The sequence below is a fragment of the Lethenteron reissneri genome, chromosome 42 (assembly GCF_015708825.2).
Source record: "Lethenteron reissneri isolate LAM-NWPU_2019-01 chromosome 42, ASM1570882v1, whole genome shotgun sequence".
NCBI lineage: Eukaryota > Metazoa > Chordata > Hyperoartia > Petromyzontiformes > Petromyzontidae > Lethenteron > Lethenteron reissneri.
Window position 1 is genome coordinate 545,865 of NC_083820.1, and position 20,667 is coordinate 566,531.

The 20,667-nt window shown below is 46.5% G+C and overlaps 1 protein-coding gene across 6 annotated transcripts in view; it reads left to right on the top strand.

Annotated features, from left to right (window-relative positions):
* The window catches only part of LOC133353088 (protein 4.1-like), a 68,405-nt gene extending 49,004 nt beyond the window's left edge, over window positions 1–19,401 (top strand). For 4 of the 6 annotated variants that reach the window (XM_061569208.1, XM_061569210.1, XM_061569209.1 and 1 more), the window contains exons 12-22: window positions 412–629; window positions 5,301–5,369; window positions 6,937–7,005; window positions 7,733–7,780; window positions 9,136–9,201; window positions 10,144–10,329; window positions 12,983–13,114; window positions 14,039–14,137; window positions 15,932–16,012; window positions 16,677–16,794; window positions 18,305–19,398. In XM_061569208.1, the coding sequence (XP_061425192.1) occupies window positions 412–629; window positions 5,301–5,369; window positions 6,937–7,005; window positions 7,733–7,780; window positions 9,136–9,201; window positions 10,144–10,329; window positions 12,983–13,114; window positions 14,039–14,137; window positions 15,932–16,012; window positions 16,677–16,794; window positions 18,305–18,309 (1,091 nt within the window). In that variant the 3' untranslated portion in view covers window positions 18,310–19,398. Of the gene's footprint in view, window positions 1–411; window positions 630–5,300; window positions 5,370–6,936; window positions 7,006–7,732; window positions 7,781–9,135; window positions 9,202–10,143; window positions 10,330–12,982; window positions 13,115–14,038; window positions 14,138–15,931; window positions 16,013–16,676; window positions 16,795–18,304 lie in introns of all 6 variants that reach the window. The other 2 variants (XM_061569213.1, XM_061569212.1) reach the window with 2 other exon arrangements.
* Window positions 19,402–20,667: the final 1,266 nt, after the last annotated feature.

Sequence of the window (20,667 nt, forward strand, 5' to 3'; positions counted from 1 at the left end):
ATAGCGCACCCATACCCGTAGTTATCCCTCATGGTCAACAGATGGCACCCTGTCACTACATATGTATGTATGTACGTACATACAAACAATTCTAATTCAACAAGGAGTGCCAATTTTTCCCACAGTCTTGTCAACCTTGAGGGGAGGGGGTCCATGGGCGGACACCTTTGATCATTTACTTTCAGTAGTTTACAATGTAGATTAAAACTATATACATTGATGATATGCACCCGCGATTCCTAAAATGAGGGACAAAGCGAACCCCTGCCCACCCCCACCTCCCCCCCCCAAGTCAAACTCTGCCTATCGTGGGGGGTCCCCTCAAAAAACAGAAACCGCCGCTCGGCCGCCCATGTTTAGTTTTATTGCGATTCCGCTGTGGCCCGGGGGTGGGGGCGGTCGCTGGTGCAGGCTGGAGGAAGGACGTCATCGTCCTCACAGAGGAGACGGCCGGATCCTCCACCGAGCAGAGGCCTGCCATGGGCTGGGTGGTGGACGAGGAGGAGCGCTTGGAGTGGCGGGGATGCGCCGTCGACGAGAGCGAGCAGCAGGGACTCCGGCTGAAGAGCACAAAGGAGCGGTTCCCAGGCTATGAGGACACGCGTGCCGACGATCTGCGCAAGCCGAAGGTACTTGGGGGGTTTCTGTTTTCATCGGTCGCGCGTTGGCTGCGTTGAATGGCTAACAGTGTGAAAATAGATCCAGCGGTGCGTAAAGATAAGTCTACTAAAACTAAACTTTTGATTTGACCAGGTAAGGCCCACTGAGCTATATGGCTCTTTTTCAGCAACGACCTGGCCACAAATGATAGCTCAACAAAGTGGATTATCACGTGGAAATGTATAGTGGCCAAATACTCAAAACGCGTGATGTTAATTCTAAATGTGGAGGGGAAAAACCTGAGGACCCAGAGCAAAATCCACACGACCACGGGGAGAGAGAACATGCAAACTCTAAATATACAGCAGGCGTCCGGGTCGGGATCGAACCCACGCACCTCCTGCATATTAGGCGAGGGAAATAACATCTCGCCACCGCGAACACATGTGCTCATGACGAGGCTCACAAACTACACATGCACACGTGTGGTAACATATAGCCTTAACATATGGCCTTAAAAGGAACGATAGGTAATAGGTGACGTTTCATTGCAGCATCACCCAAATAAATAGTTTAATTCAGAGTGACGCTTGTGAGGACAGGCACAGGGACGTCAGGGGTGGCGGTGAACCGACAGTTTAGTTTTAATCTTGATTTGAAGCTTTCGTGACTGCAGGAATCCATACTCTTTGGTTCTTTCGGAGGACGACCGCTTGTATTGCGATCGAAACGTCGTGATATATAATATTTTATTTTTCTACCTACGTGACTTTACCGAAAGAACCAAAGAGTTTAGTTTTGTTGTCCTTCCCCCCCACCTCCGATGAGCACGGTTGACTACGTACGGTGAGAAAGAAGTTCAACACACACACGTGCATACAGAGGGCGGAGCAGAGTCAGACGCCATCGCCCGTTCTCTCGACCCTGGCGGAGAAGTGGGAGGCGAGTTGGTCACACTCGGTAACTGCCCAAGGGGTGGTGGAGGAATCCGGGCGCTCGCGGTGTAGGAGGGAGCTGAGCCATTGGCTCCGAGAGCTGACTCAACGTCTTAGCTGTGGCCTCACCCGAGCTGACCTGTGCGATTTGAGGCGAGCCTTCCCGCTCCCCGTGAGCGGCCGGGGCGCGACGTCCACCCCCTCCACTCCACTCCTCCCTCCTCCTCTAGGGCGCCTCCCGCCGGGCCCCCCGCCGATCGCGTGACCGGCCCCCCCGCGCCAGCGCCCTCTCGGAGGGATATATCCGAACGGCTGCCTCACCACCGCTCGGGGTTTTCTCGCACACGCCGAGCGCTAATCAACAGAAACGGCGGCGGTATGAATATGCCCCCCCCCCGTCCCCCGTGGCTAAGCCTTAATCCGCTGTGCAAACAGAGGCGAATGCTAGCGGAAAAGGAACGGCGGGGATGGGACTAGGTGGTTACCACTGCCCCACCACCTTCTCCAACCGTTATATAAACGCAGTGGTAACTCCTGAAATCTCTCATTTACTTGATACAGCTGTCGTGGCTGTGACGGTACCACCTGAAGACGGAAGCTTGTGTTGCCTCCGAAACGTCGTGATTTTTATTTTATTTTACTTTTTAATGTTTTTATCTACGTGACTTTACCGAAAAAACCTAAGGATATGAATCATTGCAGTCACGAAAGCTTCAAATCTAGAATCCGCCTATGAACCCAGCTACTCAAACGTCCTAACACGTACCTTGAAACTGGACTCGCGGCGTCCCAAGGACGCTGAGAAGCAGAGGTGGGACAAAGTCATTGTTATGCAAGTCCAAGTCGAGTCTGAAGTCATCAAATTCATGACTCGAGTCTGACTCGAGTCCAAGTCACATGACTCGAGTCCACACCTCAGAGGTGGGACAAAGTCATTGTTATGCAAGTCCAAGTCGAGTCTGAAGTCATCAAATTCATGACTCGAGTCTGACTCGAGTCCAAGTCACATGACTCGAGTCCACACCTCAGCTGAGAAGAGTCGGAGAGAGAAGGACGAGAGAAGACTTGCCCAATCACGCGCCTACCTTTCGATTTACAACTGATGCCCCGCCCTCACCTGGAGCGGCTGTCACGCCCCCACCCATTGTCCCTTGCTCAGGGCTCCTTGCTCAGGGTGCCTAATATTCCACCCTCCCCCCCAATGTTGCGTGTAACTCATTGTGGTTGGCCCAGGGAACCTTTTCTTTTTGCGCCCATACAATTTTAAGCCAATTTAGGGGCACCGCAATGTAACCTGTCCTGTGGGGGTCGGCCAATCTCCTGGCACCGGGAAATCGTGGGACTCTCCCCCTAGGGGCCCTTCTGATTAAAACCCTATGTGCCAGGCAACCTCCCGCCAGAATGCTACGTGGGTGCGCTGCGTGCGGGTGTGTGTTTAGTGCGGGGAGGCGGGAGAGAGTCGCGGCGCTTGCGGAGTTTCTCCGTGGTCATGGCACCACGCTGGCAGTCACTTCGAGGGTGGCCATTGAGACGCATCACGCAGGCAGCGGGCCACTCTCGATTCACTGTGACGGCCAGGTCCAGACGGTGCCCTCCTCTCTCCCGTCGGAACGCCACGCTGGCCTCGTCAAGACCCCACCATTCCGCCGATGCCTCGATCCCGTTAGCATCGTATCTATGACTCTCAGGGCCGAACCGCAATTCCGAGCTGCTAATTACGAGTGCCAGTAGCGCGAGCGCCCAGGGGAACTGAGGCATGTTTACGTAGTTCAGTGGAAACACCAACTCAACAAAGAGCTGAAAGTCGTCGCGACAAAGTATATTCGAGTTTCTTAGCATTCTGGGAAAACGCATAGACTCATTGAGAGTGCGTAGTGTTGCTGGGACCAGCAGATACTAAAAACAGCAACTTTAACAAATGCTGAGAATGTGTTGGCTTCAGCAGATGCAGCCCAGACTCAAGGATCATTAGTTTCTACGTCGTCATGGATGATTCAATAAGCCACAAACAACGTTACCTATCAAGAGCCACCCTTACAGGCTGGAGCATTTGCACTCTTTTGTGTTTGATCTTTATATTATTTGACATGACAGAGGGGTTTTTGTTCTACCTTATATCTTAGTCATTGTTGAACGACGTTTTTTTTTTTTACAATTGCTTTGCTGCTGCAGGGCCATTTTTTTAAACAACAAACTTATGTTTGTCGACATAGTTTGTGATAACAAATGTTACAAATCATTAAGATTCCTTTCCCTTTAACAAAGATGGGATGTGAGTAAACCACTACGTCGCGTCACGCAGCACACTCGTCCGCTGCGATTGGCCCTCATGCTAGGCCACGGTAACATTATCTTATCGGACTTTATATTTATATAGCGTCTTAAACAAGGCGCTTTGCAGAGAATTAACGATGGTGCAACAATGCGTGTGAATGTAACGGTGGAGATGAGGTTACTAAAATAGACGAGAGGAAGCAATGTGGGCGAATCTGTGATGCATGAATTGTGCGAAAGCAAAAATTTATGACAGTAAATGATGACGAATGGATTTAATGAATGGGAGAGTGAGTGATAGCCATGTAATGAGAACATGAAGATGGACCGGTAACGGTGGTGGTTATACGGGGAGATTAAGGGGGGGTCGTGGGGTGAGCTCGGAAACAATAAGTGAGTTTTGAGTGAGGAATGGAAACTAGTGAGCGAAGGTGACTGATTCATGTGGAGGGGAAGTTTGTTCCAGTGAAAGGCGTGGGCGAGAAGAGAGAAAGTGTGGATTGAGCGCAAGGAGGAGGAGAAACAGAGAGAGACTGCGGTTGTGATTACGTCCCTTCACTGCTGTCTTACCTGCAGATAGTTTCATAGTCAGCTGGCAGCAAAGCAATCGTGGATCAGCTGTTCTCACAGAAAATAAGATAATACGGCTTTGTATGTATGAGGAACTCTGCTGTGCTGATCTTTAAAAGCCTCCTGGGGAGTGTAAAATAACTGAGAGTTTTAATTTCCCCAAAAAAGACACGCACGAGTACGTTTTGTCTGCCCTGTGTTAGTGCCTTTGTTTCGTAAGTTCAAGTGCAGAGTTGCCGGTTTTCTCGCGAATTTTATGTCTTCATCACGGCACATGGTTGTTGCTTTCCGAAATAACTTCACGGTCAGTCGCGGGGGGTGTTTTGGTTTTATTGCGATTAAATTAACCGTTCTTTTTTCCATGTCCTTCTCTTTGTCAACCTCGCCATCGCCACTCCTCGCTCTGCCGTCGTACTTTGATTTGCCTGGTTTTACCATTTACACCGAATGCAGACGCCCCCTGTCCCGTCACAGTCATCCCCATCACATTCCCATTGCTCCCTGGCCAGCGTTGGGCACGAGGCTCAGTCCCCAGGGCCGGTGGCAGAGCCCCGTGGTGCGCGTGGCTCACCGCGTGGCTCACCGCGGGGCTCCCATCCAGGCAGCTTGCATGGCACCGACTCCGAGTCAGAATGCGACGAGCCCTTCGTGGCTCGATTCCCGTTCCTCGACTGTTTCCCGATATTTATGTTCCACTTCCCTAAGCTGCTGGATGAAGATGGCTACCTTGCCTTCCCCTCTCTCCCCGAGGAGTACGCGGGCTTTGTGCCGCTCAGCCTGCGCCAGTACATCCCAATCCGGTCGCCTTCCCTGCTGCCCTCCTTCATGCTCATCTTTGTGCTGCTCTTCTCTGCTTCTCATTCCGTCTCCTTCTCTCTTACCCTCTCCCTCCCCCTGGCCCTGTCCCTGTGCTACCTGGAGCCCAAGGCCGCGTTGTTGTTCAGTGGTCCTCAGGAGAGGGCGCGTAGTGTGAGAGCAGAGGACGAGGAGGTAAAGACCATTCTCTGTGCAGTCAACTCCGATGCCCGGTCAGCCGTGCATGCATTTGTCCTTGCACAGCTTCCTGTGCCAGTCTGCCTTTTTTATAATCGTGAAAATTGCAATTCGTGCAACTAACATGTGAACGCTGCAGGTATAGGCCATATTTTGGTGTGCCATTCAACACACAAGAATGCCACTCAATGTGCAGTGCTGTGGTAGATTATTACCTAGTGAAGTACCAAAAAATAATCAGCGCCCCCCATGACAAGACAATAAAAAGTTGGTCTATCAGTGACATTTCCCGCTTTTCTACTCTCGACCAACCCCAGACATATGTCTCAGTCAGAACTCCGTCTCTTATCAGCACTGTGCAGCAGCACTACGGCAGTAAGGTGCAACACAGCAATACCGGTGCCAGGTCTCAGTCTAAATCAATTCCTGCCACCCGGACACTATTGGCAAGTCCTGGAATGTTCAGGTCAAATTTGGATAGGTGACAACTCGTCCGAGCCTTATCAACAGAAACTAGCCTATGTAATGAATGCTACAGTGTTGTAAAGCTCAGTAAACTACTAATCATTTTTATTTTATTTTACCAGTGAAGGCCCACTGAGCTCTTTCAAAAGCGACCTGGCCACAAATGATAGTTCAACGAAGTAGCTTATCACGTACAAATGTATAGCAGCTAAATACTCTAAATGCATGATGTTGATTTTAAATGTGGAGGGGAGAAAAACCGGAGGACACGGAGAACAATTGACGCGACCATGAGGAGAGACATGCAAACTCCAAATGTACAGCAGGCGTCAGGGTTGAGATCGAACCCATGATCTATATACCAGGCGAGGTAGTTAACATCTCGCCTGATGTTGTACGCAAGCTCCTTTCACAAACACTGGGGCATGTTCAGCGCTGAGGCCGACACGTTACGTTCGCTTCACACTGCTGGGAAAACATCGGTCCGGAAAGTGTCCATAAACCATAACTCGTCTTAAGTTGGTTGCGCACGTGGACACAAATCACACGATCACTTCCAAGATTTATCAAGGAAGGTGCTGGTATCAAAATTATAGTCTTTATTTAGACTGGAGGAGGAATCCAATGAGCTATAAAGCTCTTTCTTCACATGTCCAGAAGGGACGAGTCAGCCAGTTACTACAACAAACGATACACAAAACATACGTTAAAATAAATAAAGTATGTAAGTGCAAATTGCATAAGTGTATACATTCCTGCCGATTTGTCACATTAATTGAAAGCTTGTGCAAAGCAGAACAACAACAACAGTAGTCCCAGACCACACCAAGACAACAACACAGTCCCTCAATAAAACGGCATATAAAAATTTAACTATCGATACACGGGTAAGGATCAAAGTTACAAATCACATTTGCAATTGTGGCTGTATCCAGCACCACGAATCTTCAGCTTCAGGAGATTTACGATGTTGAGCGAGGTAAAGAAGTCGTTCCACAAAACGTCGGTGCTGCAATGTAACAACGCGCGGACGCGTTTACGCGTAGACGCTCGTCCATGTCTTGTGAAACGAAAGGGCCCACTGTCTCTCTGTGCCCAGTCGGACAGCGAGCGCTCGGACAGCAGCAGCTCGAGCTCGGACTCGGTGGAGGACCAACTCGACACCGAGGTTTGTAGCGTGCACGGACAAACGTTTTAACAAATGGCAAGAGGTGCGTTGTTTAAGGTTCATTCATTACACTCAACTGTGTGTTGAGTTTACTTTAGATTACACACCAGGGTGCGTTATATCGCGGATAACTGACAACACGATACACCGTTTGGATTAAAATAGCATCTGCATATAGCTGCATCTTAAGATGCTGAACAAAAAATAGAATACTGTATAGACTTCACGGGGAACCACCAGAAATTGAGAGACAATGTTATCTACACATCTACACTTGTATTGGAGAGGTCAGTCTTAGGTAGAAGCATGTTATTTTGAATGTACATATGATAAAAGCTTTGGAGGTTTTCGTCCTTATAATAGATATGATCTTGTTGTATGAACAAATCATCGCTGCAATGTCTGTGAATTGACCAAAGGCAAAATATCATTATTTGCAAATTACTTTAAATTAGAACTGTGGTGTTGAATTAATGCACTGTCATGTGATTCGATTCTAATTTTGCGTATGATGGCAGCAGCAACATGTTCAGGAGCTAAATGCCAATGCCGAGGTCTGCTTGCCACGACGAGAGGGCTTCAGGAGAGAGAGTTGGTGTCGTTTTGGTGTTCCTCTGTTTGAAAGCCCCGGTGGATTACTATATGGTCCGTCGATGACATTTGGGTGCAGTTAAAGACTGCCTGTTTCTAACCAGAGCTGCAATGTTCAATGTTGTTCGTGTGTCAGTCTGAGAATGAGGAGGTGGAGGTGGAGGAGGATGATCGCGAGCGCAAGGTGCGTGGAAACTGTCAATGTTTGTCACTTCTCTGTCACTGGTACAATAAGTAGAACTATAAACAGGATTTTTGTTGCCACTAAAAGGAAAATAAGATATATGTATTTTGGCTGACGGACCAATAGAAAATATGATAAGATAAAGAGTCAGGTAATATACATTGCAAAGAGTGTGTGGGCTTGCTCAAATAAAAGGGTTGTTAAAATGTGTTTTTTGTATAACTGGATTTTATTTGCTTTTGGGTGACAGGGTGGCTCAGTGACAGCTCCGCCTCACAGCAAGGGCCTGAGTTTGATTCCCAACTTGGGCACCTTTCTGTGTGAAGTCTGTTAAAAAATAAATTATTTTACTTTTGTATAAAATTGTAAAATATCGTCCATAATAGAGGTTTGTTTTTGGGTGAGATCCCATAAATACAAATGTGTCGTTAAACCCGCCACCACCCGACACAGTCAATTAGTAAGGTTTGTCACGTAAACAAAACCCCTCTATTATGGATAACATCGGTCACGAAATCCTACGTAGTAAATTGTAAAACCATTGTCTGCCTTTCCACATTTGCTGGGAAACCAAATCAATTGGCACATTTGCCACGTGACAACTCGTTTTATAATTTGCTCTGTTGGATGGATGAGGGTCGCAGTAAACTGGACATTATTCCTACACAACGATCAAAAGAAAAATAATTATGAATCAGATATCACTGGAAACGATTCACTGATTCCTCACATTCAGAGTAGGTAATTTATTCAGAAAATTATACTGGTTTACTGATTATCGTTTAACAACCCTCGTTATTACCCTGGCCATAGAGCTGCAACGATCTAGTTGATTTAGTTGATCAATCCACTATGATTTATAATTGATCACTCGTTTGTGGTCATTAACTCGGGTCCCTTCGCACGCGCGGCCACTCCCACGTCCGGCCTCCCGAAGGCAGGACATCCCGACACACCGATGATTCCGACTATCAGAATCAGACTCGTTAATTATGCTGGAGGAGGAATCTGATGAGCTATAAAGCGCTTTTTCACAGATGTTCAGTAGGGGCGGGTCAGAACATTACAACAACAAACAGTACAAAAACACGATAGGAGTTCAAAGTATAGGAAAGGTAAGCAAATCACAAACAAACTTTTTTTCTTACCAGGTAAAGCCCACATAGCTGTCAGCTTTTCTTTCAGCAGCGATCTGGCCACAAATTATAGCTCAACGAAGTGGCTTATCACATGGAAACGTATAGTAGCGAAATAATCAAAATAGTCTAAACGCATGTTTCTAAATGCATTTGGCAATGGAAATATTTCGTTCTGAGACTTGTTGTAATGTTTCCCTCCATTTTTGTCTTTTACAGAAATATCAAATCATGAGAATAGATGGTGACAACATATACGTGAGACATAGCAAACTAATGCTGGAGGTAAGTCAAGTTAAATACAACTTGCAAAGACAGATTTATCATAGAGATATGCTGCAAAGCTTTCCCATTTGTATTTAAAATCAGCTGACTATCAGCATCTGTATTTAGACTGGAGGAATACGATGAGCTCTAAAGCTCTAAATCACAGATGTCCAGTGGGGAAGGCCAGCAACAAACAGCGTCATCAAATGAGCATGGTTGGCTACCTATGGTGCGAAAAAAGTTAAACGTACCATACAAACTTCACACTTGCGCTGTGCGTTCCACAGTTATGTGCTCAAGAAAAAATTAGAAAGTTGTAAAACGAACATTTTTTAAGCAAAAAAAAGATTTTCTATGATAAAAATTAAATGTAATTTTTTTTTATTCCTGATGGCGTCACCACGTCAAGGCAGCGCCCAGAGTCACTGGCTGGGTGTAACCATCGTAGATCTTTCGCTTTGTTTGCATCATGCGTGCTGCATGTTTTGCATTGAACTCTATCAGGTGAAGTGAGGCAGGAACTGGGAGCTCCGATGCAGACCAAGTCAATGCATGGGAATGTGGCCCCTGTGCCACATTAGAGCAGAGGAGCAATGCTCATAACAACGAGCGGAGCGCCAGGCAGCTAAAACGCAGCAAGTTGGCACAGTAGGGATCACAGGTGGTGCATCTGCCAGTCATCTCAGTCAGTCAACCCATGGCACCTGGGTCTGTCCCGCCCGCTCCTGCCAGTGGGCGTTTGACACTTAACATGCCCTCAACGTGCAGCTGGCCTGGCACGAACACCGTGGTGATGTCACCACCACTTAGTGACGCGGTTATGTGGCTTGAACATCTGAATGTGGCATTGTAGTTGTTGCTTTACATCTACTTCAGACATATGAAAGAAGAAGAAGAAGAAGTGGCAATCGGCGGTTGTTGTGATTGTTGTGCTGCATTAACGTGGAGACTCTGCTGCAGGGGACCGGTCGAACCAAGGAGGAGCTGACTCGGCACAAGATGAGCATCAGCGAGCTCAAGCGACACTTCATGGAGTCGGTGCCGCCACCGCAGATGCCCAGCGAGTGGGACAAGCGGCTGTCTTCGGGCTCTCCGGGAAGGGTTGTGTTCCACAATGGACAGAGCCCGACTGTAAAGACTGCACAGGTACAGAACACGTGCAGGCGTAGAGCAAATCAAAAGTGTCCATGTGCGTGTTACACACATGCTGCTCATTAGGTGCTATGTATTACATAGTTTTGCATTGAACTCGGACCCATATCCAACAGAGAGGGCCTTTGCCTGTAAACACCGGCATTGTTCAAACCAGCCTCTCTGTGCCGATTAGACTGAATGTTGAAAGCAGTCCAGAGCTTGCTTGTGTTTAACCACTGTTGCGGAAGTGATGCACTCGCAGAAGGCCATGTGGCTGATGGGATTTGTAACAAACACTGTTGTGTTTTATGTGGAGAGACAGCTACGTGACGGAGGCGAATTGTCCGCTTAGTTATTTGAATGTTAGTGTTAGCTCCATCCACATGAGCAGGGTAGCAGAATACCCTGAGTCGGCACGTCTTGTTTGTACAAGGCTATTGCTGTGATTACACTAAGCAGTCAGTCACATTTGGCCACGCTCATCGACCCCTGGTTGGCTGTTCACGTCCTGGCCAGGCTCATTGAACTTTGTAGAAGAGGTCATTTCCCCTCATGGGGCTGCAGACAATTTTCTACGGAGATCTCTGCATGAAAATCAGACTGAACAGAACGGTGGTGTTGGCGATTAAGCAGCTGTCTTCACTCACTGGTTTCCGCTCCTCTCTCAAAACTCACTTTTTTTCCCAGCTCATCCCACGGATCTCCTTAATCTTCCCCTCATAACCACCACCACCACCGTTCCTGGTTCCCTCTTCGTAATCTTTCTCTGCGGCTGGCTACCAATCATTCCCCATCCCTCCAAATCCATTCGTCATCATTTGCTCTCATCAATTTTTTTATTCGCCTAATTCACGCATCACAGATTCGCCCATGACTTTCTGTCGTCTATTTTATTCACCTCATCTTCACCGTGACATTCACACATTGTACCGTTGTTAAGTCTCTGTCAAGCGCCTTGGGCAATGGGCTATATGAATTACATTAAGATAAGATAAGAAATGTACCTTCTGGGTTACCTGTTCAATTATTTTAATCATAAAACAGAAGCAGAGAGATAGCATACTTGAGAAGAGCTCAGGATCTGAAAAAAATATTTTAATCGGTGTGATAGCAGCTGTTTTAGGAAGATAAGAGAGACATTATGGTTTTTAAAAGTTGTGACCTATGGTAAAGTTGTGATCTATGGTTCTTTCGTAAAGTCACTTAGAAAGAAAATAAAATAAATAAAAATAGAATACGCCGATTCGATTGCAACACAAGCAACCATCATTAGGTAAGAATTAATGAGAAAACAAACATAGCAAACTTAGAAATATAATGCAATACAACACAGAGAGTCGGCTAACACAACAGTCAACACCCTACCTGTTTGATTACGTTCTCCCAAAGATTGCTAAATTTGAGAGAGAGACAAAACACAGACATGGAGACGTATAAACAGATACACAAGCAGAGAGAGACAACACAGAGACACACATAGACACACAGAGAAACAACGCCTCTATGTCGAGGCCTTAAATAGAGAGAGGGGGGGCAGAGAGGAGGGGGGGGGGGTGGTTGGAGTAGAGAAATTAGCATGTCAATGAGAGAGTTGTGTGGAAATCCACCCCGTAGCGGCCGGGGGAGAGAAAGAGCAATGGACCTATACAAGCCTGGCAAATTTTAGAGAGAGAAATAGGAAGTTTGAGAAAACAAACTTAGTAAGATTTTGGAAATGTAATGGAATGCAACACAGAGAGTCGGTTAACACAGTTTAATGCATAGCCTGGTTGATTACGTTCTTCCAAAGATTGCTAAGTTAGAAGTTAAGTGTGAAATTTGAGAGAAAACAAACTTAAATTTAAGAGTTATTCCTGCAGTCACGAAAACTTCAAATCAAGTTGGAACCAAATCTACGGGGAGGATTGTCAAAATAATTCTTACATCAACCTCACAGTTTCACTTGGTCCCGAGTTGCTGATTTGGAGTAAACACGTGCTCCAATCTAGAGGCCTTGGTACATTATGGAGTCACATGTATGTATGTTTGACTTCTTTCGCATTGTACGTAGCCAACTGTGCTTATCAGAGGTGCGGCGGTAGGACAACAAACTAAACACAAAAAAACTGTTCTAAAGAATTTAGTTTTCAATCCAGCTTTAAAAGTGCATAGCTCCAGTGGCTTCCTAATATCGGAAGGAAGAGCGTTCCAGACGCCCGCAGAAACACATGTGAACGCGCACGATGCGGTGACCGTCTTTGTTCGATGGTTAGCCTCCCTGTGCACACTCGCACCCTGCCTTGACACGGTCTCCTCTTGCATTGCTTCTCACTCCCTCCAGCTAAATATTGCTACGGCCTAAGCGGCCCTCATGCGGACTCTTCTGCAGCCCACGAGGGGAAATTACCTCTTCGTCAAAGTCCAATGCGCCTTGCCAGGATGTGAACAGCCAATCAAGGGTCTATGATCATGGCCAAATGTGACGGCGAAGTGTAATCACAGGAATAACCATACGGAACAGAGAGAGAGCAGTAACACGCAGTGAATTGGCAAAAGCATTAATTACAATTTGGCTGTATGCCATCATACAGACGTGAGAAGAATCCGTCCGTCGTGAGTAGGAAATTAACTCTCAGCAGTGACGCCGGAGGTATCGCCGTTGTTGTTTTGTTTGTGCTGCTTTAAGACAACGGAGTCGTGGAGTCAGGGTGGCTCGCGGGTCCTGACGTCCAAGGGGGCAAGCTCAGGAGCAGCAGCTGACTCACCCTCACAGCAGCAGCAGCTGGTCACCCGCACTGTCACTTACGAGACACCCAAGGTATCTGCTTGCCATGGACCAGTACACACCTTAGTCGTTCATTTTAACGCGTAGGCTTTCGCGACCAATAATGTCAATTAACCTTGGTCATTGTTGCTGTTCGTTGCCATTCGTGGTATAGTTACAGGTGTCCCTCGAATTACGAACAATCAGTGTACGAAATTTCGGATTAACAATATCGAATTTCCGCGTGAACGAAATTTCACTACGGCTGCGCGCCCTGAGATCATCAAACAAGAAGCCAATCCGGGAGGCTTCAGTGCCATCCGCGACAGCATCACGGTGTCCCTGCAGTGCACCAAGAACGCCTCCACATCACCTTGCCAGTTATTCAAACATGCAGCAGATCTTTTGTCGAGTTTCCTTAAAATAGTTAATTAATTTAGTTTTCAATTAATTAGTATTCGATCGTTTTAATATGTATGTTCCTTATTCTTATTGGATCGTGAAAAGTAATGTAGGTGTATATTTTTAGTTTAGGAGTAGAGTTAGAATGACTGTCCGAAACATTCCTCATCTTTAGTGTTAAAGCAATGGGAAAAGCGGTTCCGGTTTACGAATTTTCGTTTTACGCGTCTTTTTTGAAGAACTGCATCCCTTTCGTAAATCGAGGTATAACTGTACTTTTGACACATACATCCAAAGCCAAAGCTGTGGTTAATTATAAATGAATGGGTTCAATTACAGGTGAGTAGGGTGTGAAGCGCGGTGGTGGTTATCCTGTGTGTGTCGTAACGATGTCTAGCACGCAGTGCTTCGACCCAGGCATTCGCGAGGAGTGCAAAAGAGCAACGCGGTTTCCTTGTGCGATTTAAACACGAGGGAGGGGGGGTGGGGGGAGTTTTCAATACCCAGGAAACGTGACCGATCGACCATTGCATTTTCTCCACACGTTGACTTGATGAACATTTTCACGTTGCGCAGAGCGAGGGCATTGCTGAGGGGCAGGCGGGGACACTGATGAGTGCCCAGACCATCACCTCGGAGTCCGTGTGTACATCCACTACGACGCACATCACCAAGGTAAGGCAATTGCCAATTTTGCACTTCCAACGCAATCGAAATACAATTTAAATCTATATATTCTTATAAATATTATAATATATATGCACGGGTACAGACTTGTTGGCAAGCCACTGTCAGGCGAGGGCCTCCCCGTGCAGGGCGGGTCGTGGGGATTATTAGACCTTCACTCCGCTGGTCAGCGCGTGTCAGCGATGGCGGCGAGCGTAGACGTTGGGGTGTAGTGCTGTACAACAATGAAAATGTCTACACTGCCTTTTACTGACAGTGTAGCCACCGTATGTGCAACCACACCTCAAAAATACCATAAAGAGGACGGGGACACCTGTACCTTGGGAAATATGTAAACAATTTCAATCTTTTTAAATAAGGCCCTATAGTAATAATAATAAGTAAATCCAACCTTCAGTTGCTTTTTCTTGTAAATATCGGACCTGTAGTTAACTGAGGATGTATTTTGGAACCACTAGAAGGGCCTGAGCTTTGGGTTAATGTGGTCCATGTTGTGGATGAGTACGGGGTTTGGAAATTGAATTTTGCATCACCTCAAGTTAGCGGCTGTCCCACCAGTTTGACACAGTGTTAGAATGTCCCATGCATTGAAAAGGTTGAATTTGCAATTCTCAGCTGGGGGTTCAGCTCACACAATCGTTCCTAACGTGTCAATAAAATCGGTACCACAACTCTAAAGTCATCGTTAACCTGGAGACACTGGCTCCTATACCATCGGAATATGGAAATTTCACCACTGACTTTGAATTTTTGTAAATTTGCAGCTGTGGAATTTGGGGGAGGCCATTACAATCGGCAGAGTAACATGTGACAAAGTGCGCGGTGCATCAGTGTAGCGGTTAGCATATTGCACTACGAACCTGGCCATCCAAATAAAATTCCCGCTTACGGCCATCACCAGTGACAATTATCTGAACGAGTCCTGGGCCTCCCCTAGGTCGACTCAGCCTCAAATTAGTACCTAGTGCGGTGTGTAAATATCGCCACTCAAGAGACAAAGACGGCCGAGTGTGGTGTTGGCCACCCACCCCCTCGTGTACCGTGCAGGCCTTCAAAGGTGCTCGCTAACAGAACTTGCCCAAACAGTTTATTAAGGCGATATGGGGATCTTTGTCTTTGTTTGTTGGTCCATCAGCTTCGCTGTCATTCAGGCCGGCTGTAAATTGCAATTTGTTACTTTGGAACGTTTTGTTGATGGGGCATTGATATGGTCCAACGGCACCTTTCGTTCAACACTTGTGTTGCAGAGGCCCGTGGTTTGAACAATAGCCAGGCCACCCCAGGCTATTGCTGCTGGGTGTATTAACCGTAAAGTACTTGGCACTGCTCACTTCACAGTGGACGTTTTAAGATCCCGTGTTGTCATTCAAATGAGGGGGCTGTCATGCGCTGACCGCCACTACAGTCCAAATTTGCCTAATTAGAAAATGACCCGCAAATTACTCTAAACTAAAACTATTATATCCATAACAGAGGTTTTTTTTTAGTTACATCGGGTAAATATATAAACCTGCCACCACCCGACACAGCCGATTAGTAAGCTTTGTCACCTAAACAAAACATGCCAATTCGTTACTAGTACAGCACACCGGCATGTTAGAGAGAAATCCAACAACATTTACAATTCGAGTACTGTGACATTTCGCCGGTAGTTACAACCAGCGACATCACCACTGCAGTTTCTGAAAAGCCTTGCGTGATAAGAATGGCACGAATAATTAGATTTATGAAATGTATTATTTATCAAAGCTCACCTGGATTTTACATCTGTCGTTTTGACAGATTGTGAAAGATGGCATTTCAGAAACAAGAATTGAAAAAAGGATTGTGATTGCAGGAGATGAAACAATGGACCACGATCAGGTACAACACAAACCATTGTAACTCTGTTTCATTCCTTGTTCAAGGAATTGTGTTTTTTATACTCGTGGGAGAAGTTAAAATGAAAGCATTCAATTTCTCTAGAATGGAAATACGCAGGTAGGCTGTGGCTGGATGGCTCAGGAGCTTATTCCAAGTCAAGCCTTGAACCAGGACCGCTGAGTTCCTGCATGGGAATCGGAGTTTCAGCAGCCTGGAATTTAAATTGGGTTCTCACTGCGCCGAGTTGATGTTCTCAAGTTGGCTGTCAAAACAAATTCACAAAAAAGCGATACTGTACTGAATTTGCTTTCGAATCTAATTTGACAGATTTCAGTTCTGAGAATTAAAAATCTGTTTTATATTATCGTGTCACGAACACTGTGTTTGCAGGACACGTATACATCTGTGCCATCTGGTGTAGATAAGAGACCTATTGAAGTGACTTCAGAACTAGATGAACGGATGTGTCCAGCATTGATCAGGCACTGGAAGAAAGAAACCAACAGGACTTGTGTGTGATAGTTGGATCATATACACGGATCGTGATGTGTATGACGTGTGGCTTGTACTTGGGCAGAGTAATATGGTGATTTATTACTCGTATATATATACCGAATGAACACCATTCTTGAAACGCCTTAACTTAAATTTGCGTTTTGTGTAGGCCCTAGTTGAGGCCATCAAGGAAGCAAAGAAGCAGCACCCAGGAATGTCAGTCACCAGAGTGGTCGTTCATAAGGAGAGTGAAGTAGTGGAGGATGACCGGGATAACGCAGTGCCCGGTAGGTCCACAGAAAGTCTACAGCCAATGCTGGGACATTATTACGGGAAGGGCCAGAATCTTCTTGTGTCCTTGTGGGTAAACCGTTATAACTCCTTCATCCGTGCAAGGCATCGTAAAACGCCACACACAACAGTAGCTGTGCTGCCGCATATGGACATCTTGTGAAGAAACGCTGATAATATAACCAGAAAGAGACCTGGCTTACAAACCCTGACTCTTTGTCAATGTCCATTACACACCTAATAATTATTATGCTTGTTTACCCAGGAAAGCCTGAGTATCATGTTTTTTTTCAGGATGTTGCTGCCATTCTTTTTGTTCAGGAGGGGGCGATGGTTGCTGTATTCTATCCCATTTGAGTAATTTGCGGGTAATATTTCAAATTTGACAAATGTAGATCATGCCGTTGGCACAGAATGGCCTCATGTTGCGTCTTTAACGTCCACTATGAAGCAGACAGCATGGATGTTTTTGGTTCATGCACCTGCAGTATTAACCAGAGCAGCTGCTAGAATAGAACTGTGAACCTTCTGCAAAATAGTGGTGAATGAAAACTCTTAGGCCAGATCACTTCTGCAGAAAATTCTACCTTGAAATTCCAGGAATTCGCATCAGGGTTCAGGGAGCAGGAATTGATTTCTACTGAGATGTGATACCGGTATTGTGTAGGACTTTATTACCATATACTGCACAATTTTGATAGACCTAGGCTGAAAAATACTGTAGTCGTAATGTGCATAAACCAGGAGGTTGTGAGGTCACAAGACTTGGTATGTCAACAGTGAATATTTGACCAATTTTGTGCACTATTCATAATTCATATTTTTTAGTTATGTCGTTATGACACCAACGCCCGACACAGCCAATTAGTAAGATTTGTCACGTGAACAAAACGTGCCAAATGGCCATTACTTAAGCGCATCGGTGTGATGGAAAGTCAACTCACGAAATGTACAATTGAGTACAATGTTTCGCTGGTGATTACAACCAGCTTCATCAGGCGATTTTCCAGAATTGTTTTGTTCACGTGACAAACCTTACTTAGTGGCTGTCGGGTGGCGGTGGATTAACGACACATTTGTATTTACGCAATCTAACCCAAAAACTGTACTATGAATAATATTGGTCACAAAAGCCTTCGTGCACTACTTTGGAAGAGTTTAAAGGTCAACTATAGTCATTAAAGATGGGTGTTTTAGACAGGAATAATGCCTGTGTGACTGCGAGTCAGAGAGATAGACTTAGCGTGTTTGTGATACTGAAATGTTGCATTAACATTGACTATGATGTCCCCTTTATCATTCATATCTAAATACTTGCTTTTTGTGATTTGAGATGCTGGGTGTTTTCTTCGTGAAGAAGAATGTTTTCTTCTTCACGGTACAATTTCATGGTATAAATGTAAAGTGGCCATGCATGTAGACGACACGGAGCACACACGGCGAGCTTAGGTTATGTTTGAAGGCGATGATTGTGTGAAGGTTAACTGTGCATTTTTTTTTTTACAGAGTGAGTGATGAAGTGAATGGATCATGACGACAGCACCCCGGCGATCGCGTTTCGGCTGTTGGGAGCCGTCCCGCGGAATGGAAACTCCGGGCTTCATACTCGACGCTTTGCACGGGAGGATGAGTAGTTATAGTGTGGTGGGGGTTTAAAAAACACTTTATAAAATAAAAATCTAAAAAAATGTTTATAATGAAGTAGATGAGTGCATTTTAGAATATAAATTGTCCGTACCTTACACGTTTTTTTATATAACACTTTGATTTACATATTGTATGCAATTTTTTGTGGTTCACGCTACGTCAACATATGCCAAGGCTTGTTAAAAACTTTTGCTTCCAATAAAATATGCAGTATATCTATTCACAGTTGTCCTGATTATTTAAAATTAGGAACACTCTCAAATGCTCCGTACATGTAAATTACGTGGTACATTGAAAATGTTAAACAGGCAACGTCCAATGTGACCTTAAGCAGAGGAGAACACACGCTGGCAGTGTGCCCCTCTCAGAGGCGTCAAGCATAAGGGAGTGCATTTGTAATGGAGTACAAACACAAATAAGAATCGGCAGCTTCATCACAGCAATACAGCGGAGTAACAGAAACATACTGCATTTCGTGGGCTTACATGTTCCCCATATTCAAAGCTTATGGGTGCTTACCCCGTGAGATGAACTCGTTAAAATTGGAGTAAACAACAATAACTGCAGTCAGAAGGGCTATGTCTTACAATGACCGTAACATAAATAAAATCATCATGGGACCTCCTTTACCAGTACCAAAATATGAGAATAGGTTTTTCCCATTTTTATCTGGCAACAAAACAGGTGTTAAGTTGTTAAAACACCAAACTGAAACCTTCTACAAGGAATCATGTCTGCATTAACCACAATGCTTGTGGTCAGAATGCAAACGCCTTTTGGCTTCCTCTGATCTAACACCGTTTGAGACGAGGCTCAAAAGAAGGCTGTCTCTGGTGTGGACCAATCAGTTTCAAAGACAATGCATATATTATCAGAGTACGTTTTTTGTTTGCATTTTGACCACAAGTGTAATGCGGGCGTAAACGGCCTCGCGGATATGACGTCACGGGGGGAGGAGTTAGGTCACGTGGGAGAGAGGGATGAGGTCTTAAGGGAGAGATACCGGAAGAGAAGGGGGAGAGTTGGAGATAGAGATAGAGTGAGGCCACGCAGGGCGGAGGTTGGAGAGTGGCGAGATCGCCACACACACAGTAAGACTCGGCACCGTCGGCCAGCGGTGACCGAGCACGGAGGAACGGGGAGCAGCGGTGGGGCTGCAGTGAGGGCAGCAGGAGGCCTGCCCGAGGGAACAAGCAGCGGAGCTGCATCGGAGTGGAGAGAGGCTACGGGAGCGAAGGCAGCATCGGGCTGCCAAGCGGAGAGGCTCTGAGCGATGGCCGTGTGGGACAAGTTGTAAAGAACCCGAATAAAGGACACGGAGACAGACACAGTGAACGAGTCCTTTATTACACTGGTGTCAGAAGTGAAACGGCATATCAAAACAACTCAGAAGAAAGAATATTCCTGCGCCATCATCTGCTACATCATCCGACGACGACGACCTTCCTCAGGCGGTGGACCTGCCTGCGATGGAGGAGGAGATCCGTGCTGGAACGAGTATGGGTCCGGGAGTCCAAGATGTCGCCGCGTCGGTGGACCCGTCTGCAACAGAGGACGCGGACTTGCGATGGAGACAGATGGCGGCGCAGCTGGAGACACTGAAAATCGTGCTGGCGCAATTGTGTGAGCTCGTCACGCCGAGGATGGCGTTGGGGAGAGCCGATGGTGGTCCGCAGGCCGCCGCCTTGCCTGCGCTGTCGGCGCCATCGGCCACGCGGCACGAAGACGCCATCTTGGGCGTGGCATGAGAAGAACGGCGGGAAGCCGCCATCTTGGGCTTTCCGCGGCGGGAGGCCGCCATCTTGAACACGTTGCGATGCGACGCCATTTTGAATATGCCGCCTGATGAGTCATCGGCTGAGGACGGCACAACAAGGAGTCACAGTCGTCATCTCACAACCGTTAAATAATTCTCCATCGGTGGCGATTGGAGTGCTTTCGCCTGCAGATTTTTGGCGGCGGTACGCTCTGCAAGGTGGACTGACGCTGAGGCATTGGAGGTTCTACCGACTCTTCTCGACGACGAGTCGGTGAGATTCTTCCGTTCTATAAAGGCCGAGAAGAAGAAAACATTGAGAGGAGTTTTCGACGAGATGGCAGATGCATACGAGCCACCGGATGATGCTCATCGCCAGTTTGTTCAACGCCAGCGAGCACCCAAGGAGTCGCCGGTGGCATACAGGGGTGCAGTATTGGAGTTGGCCATGGCCGCATACCCGGAG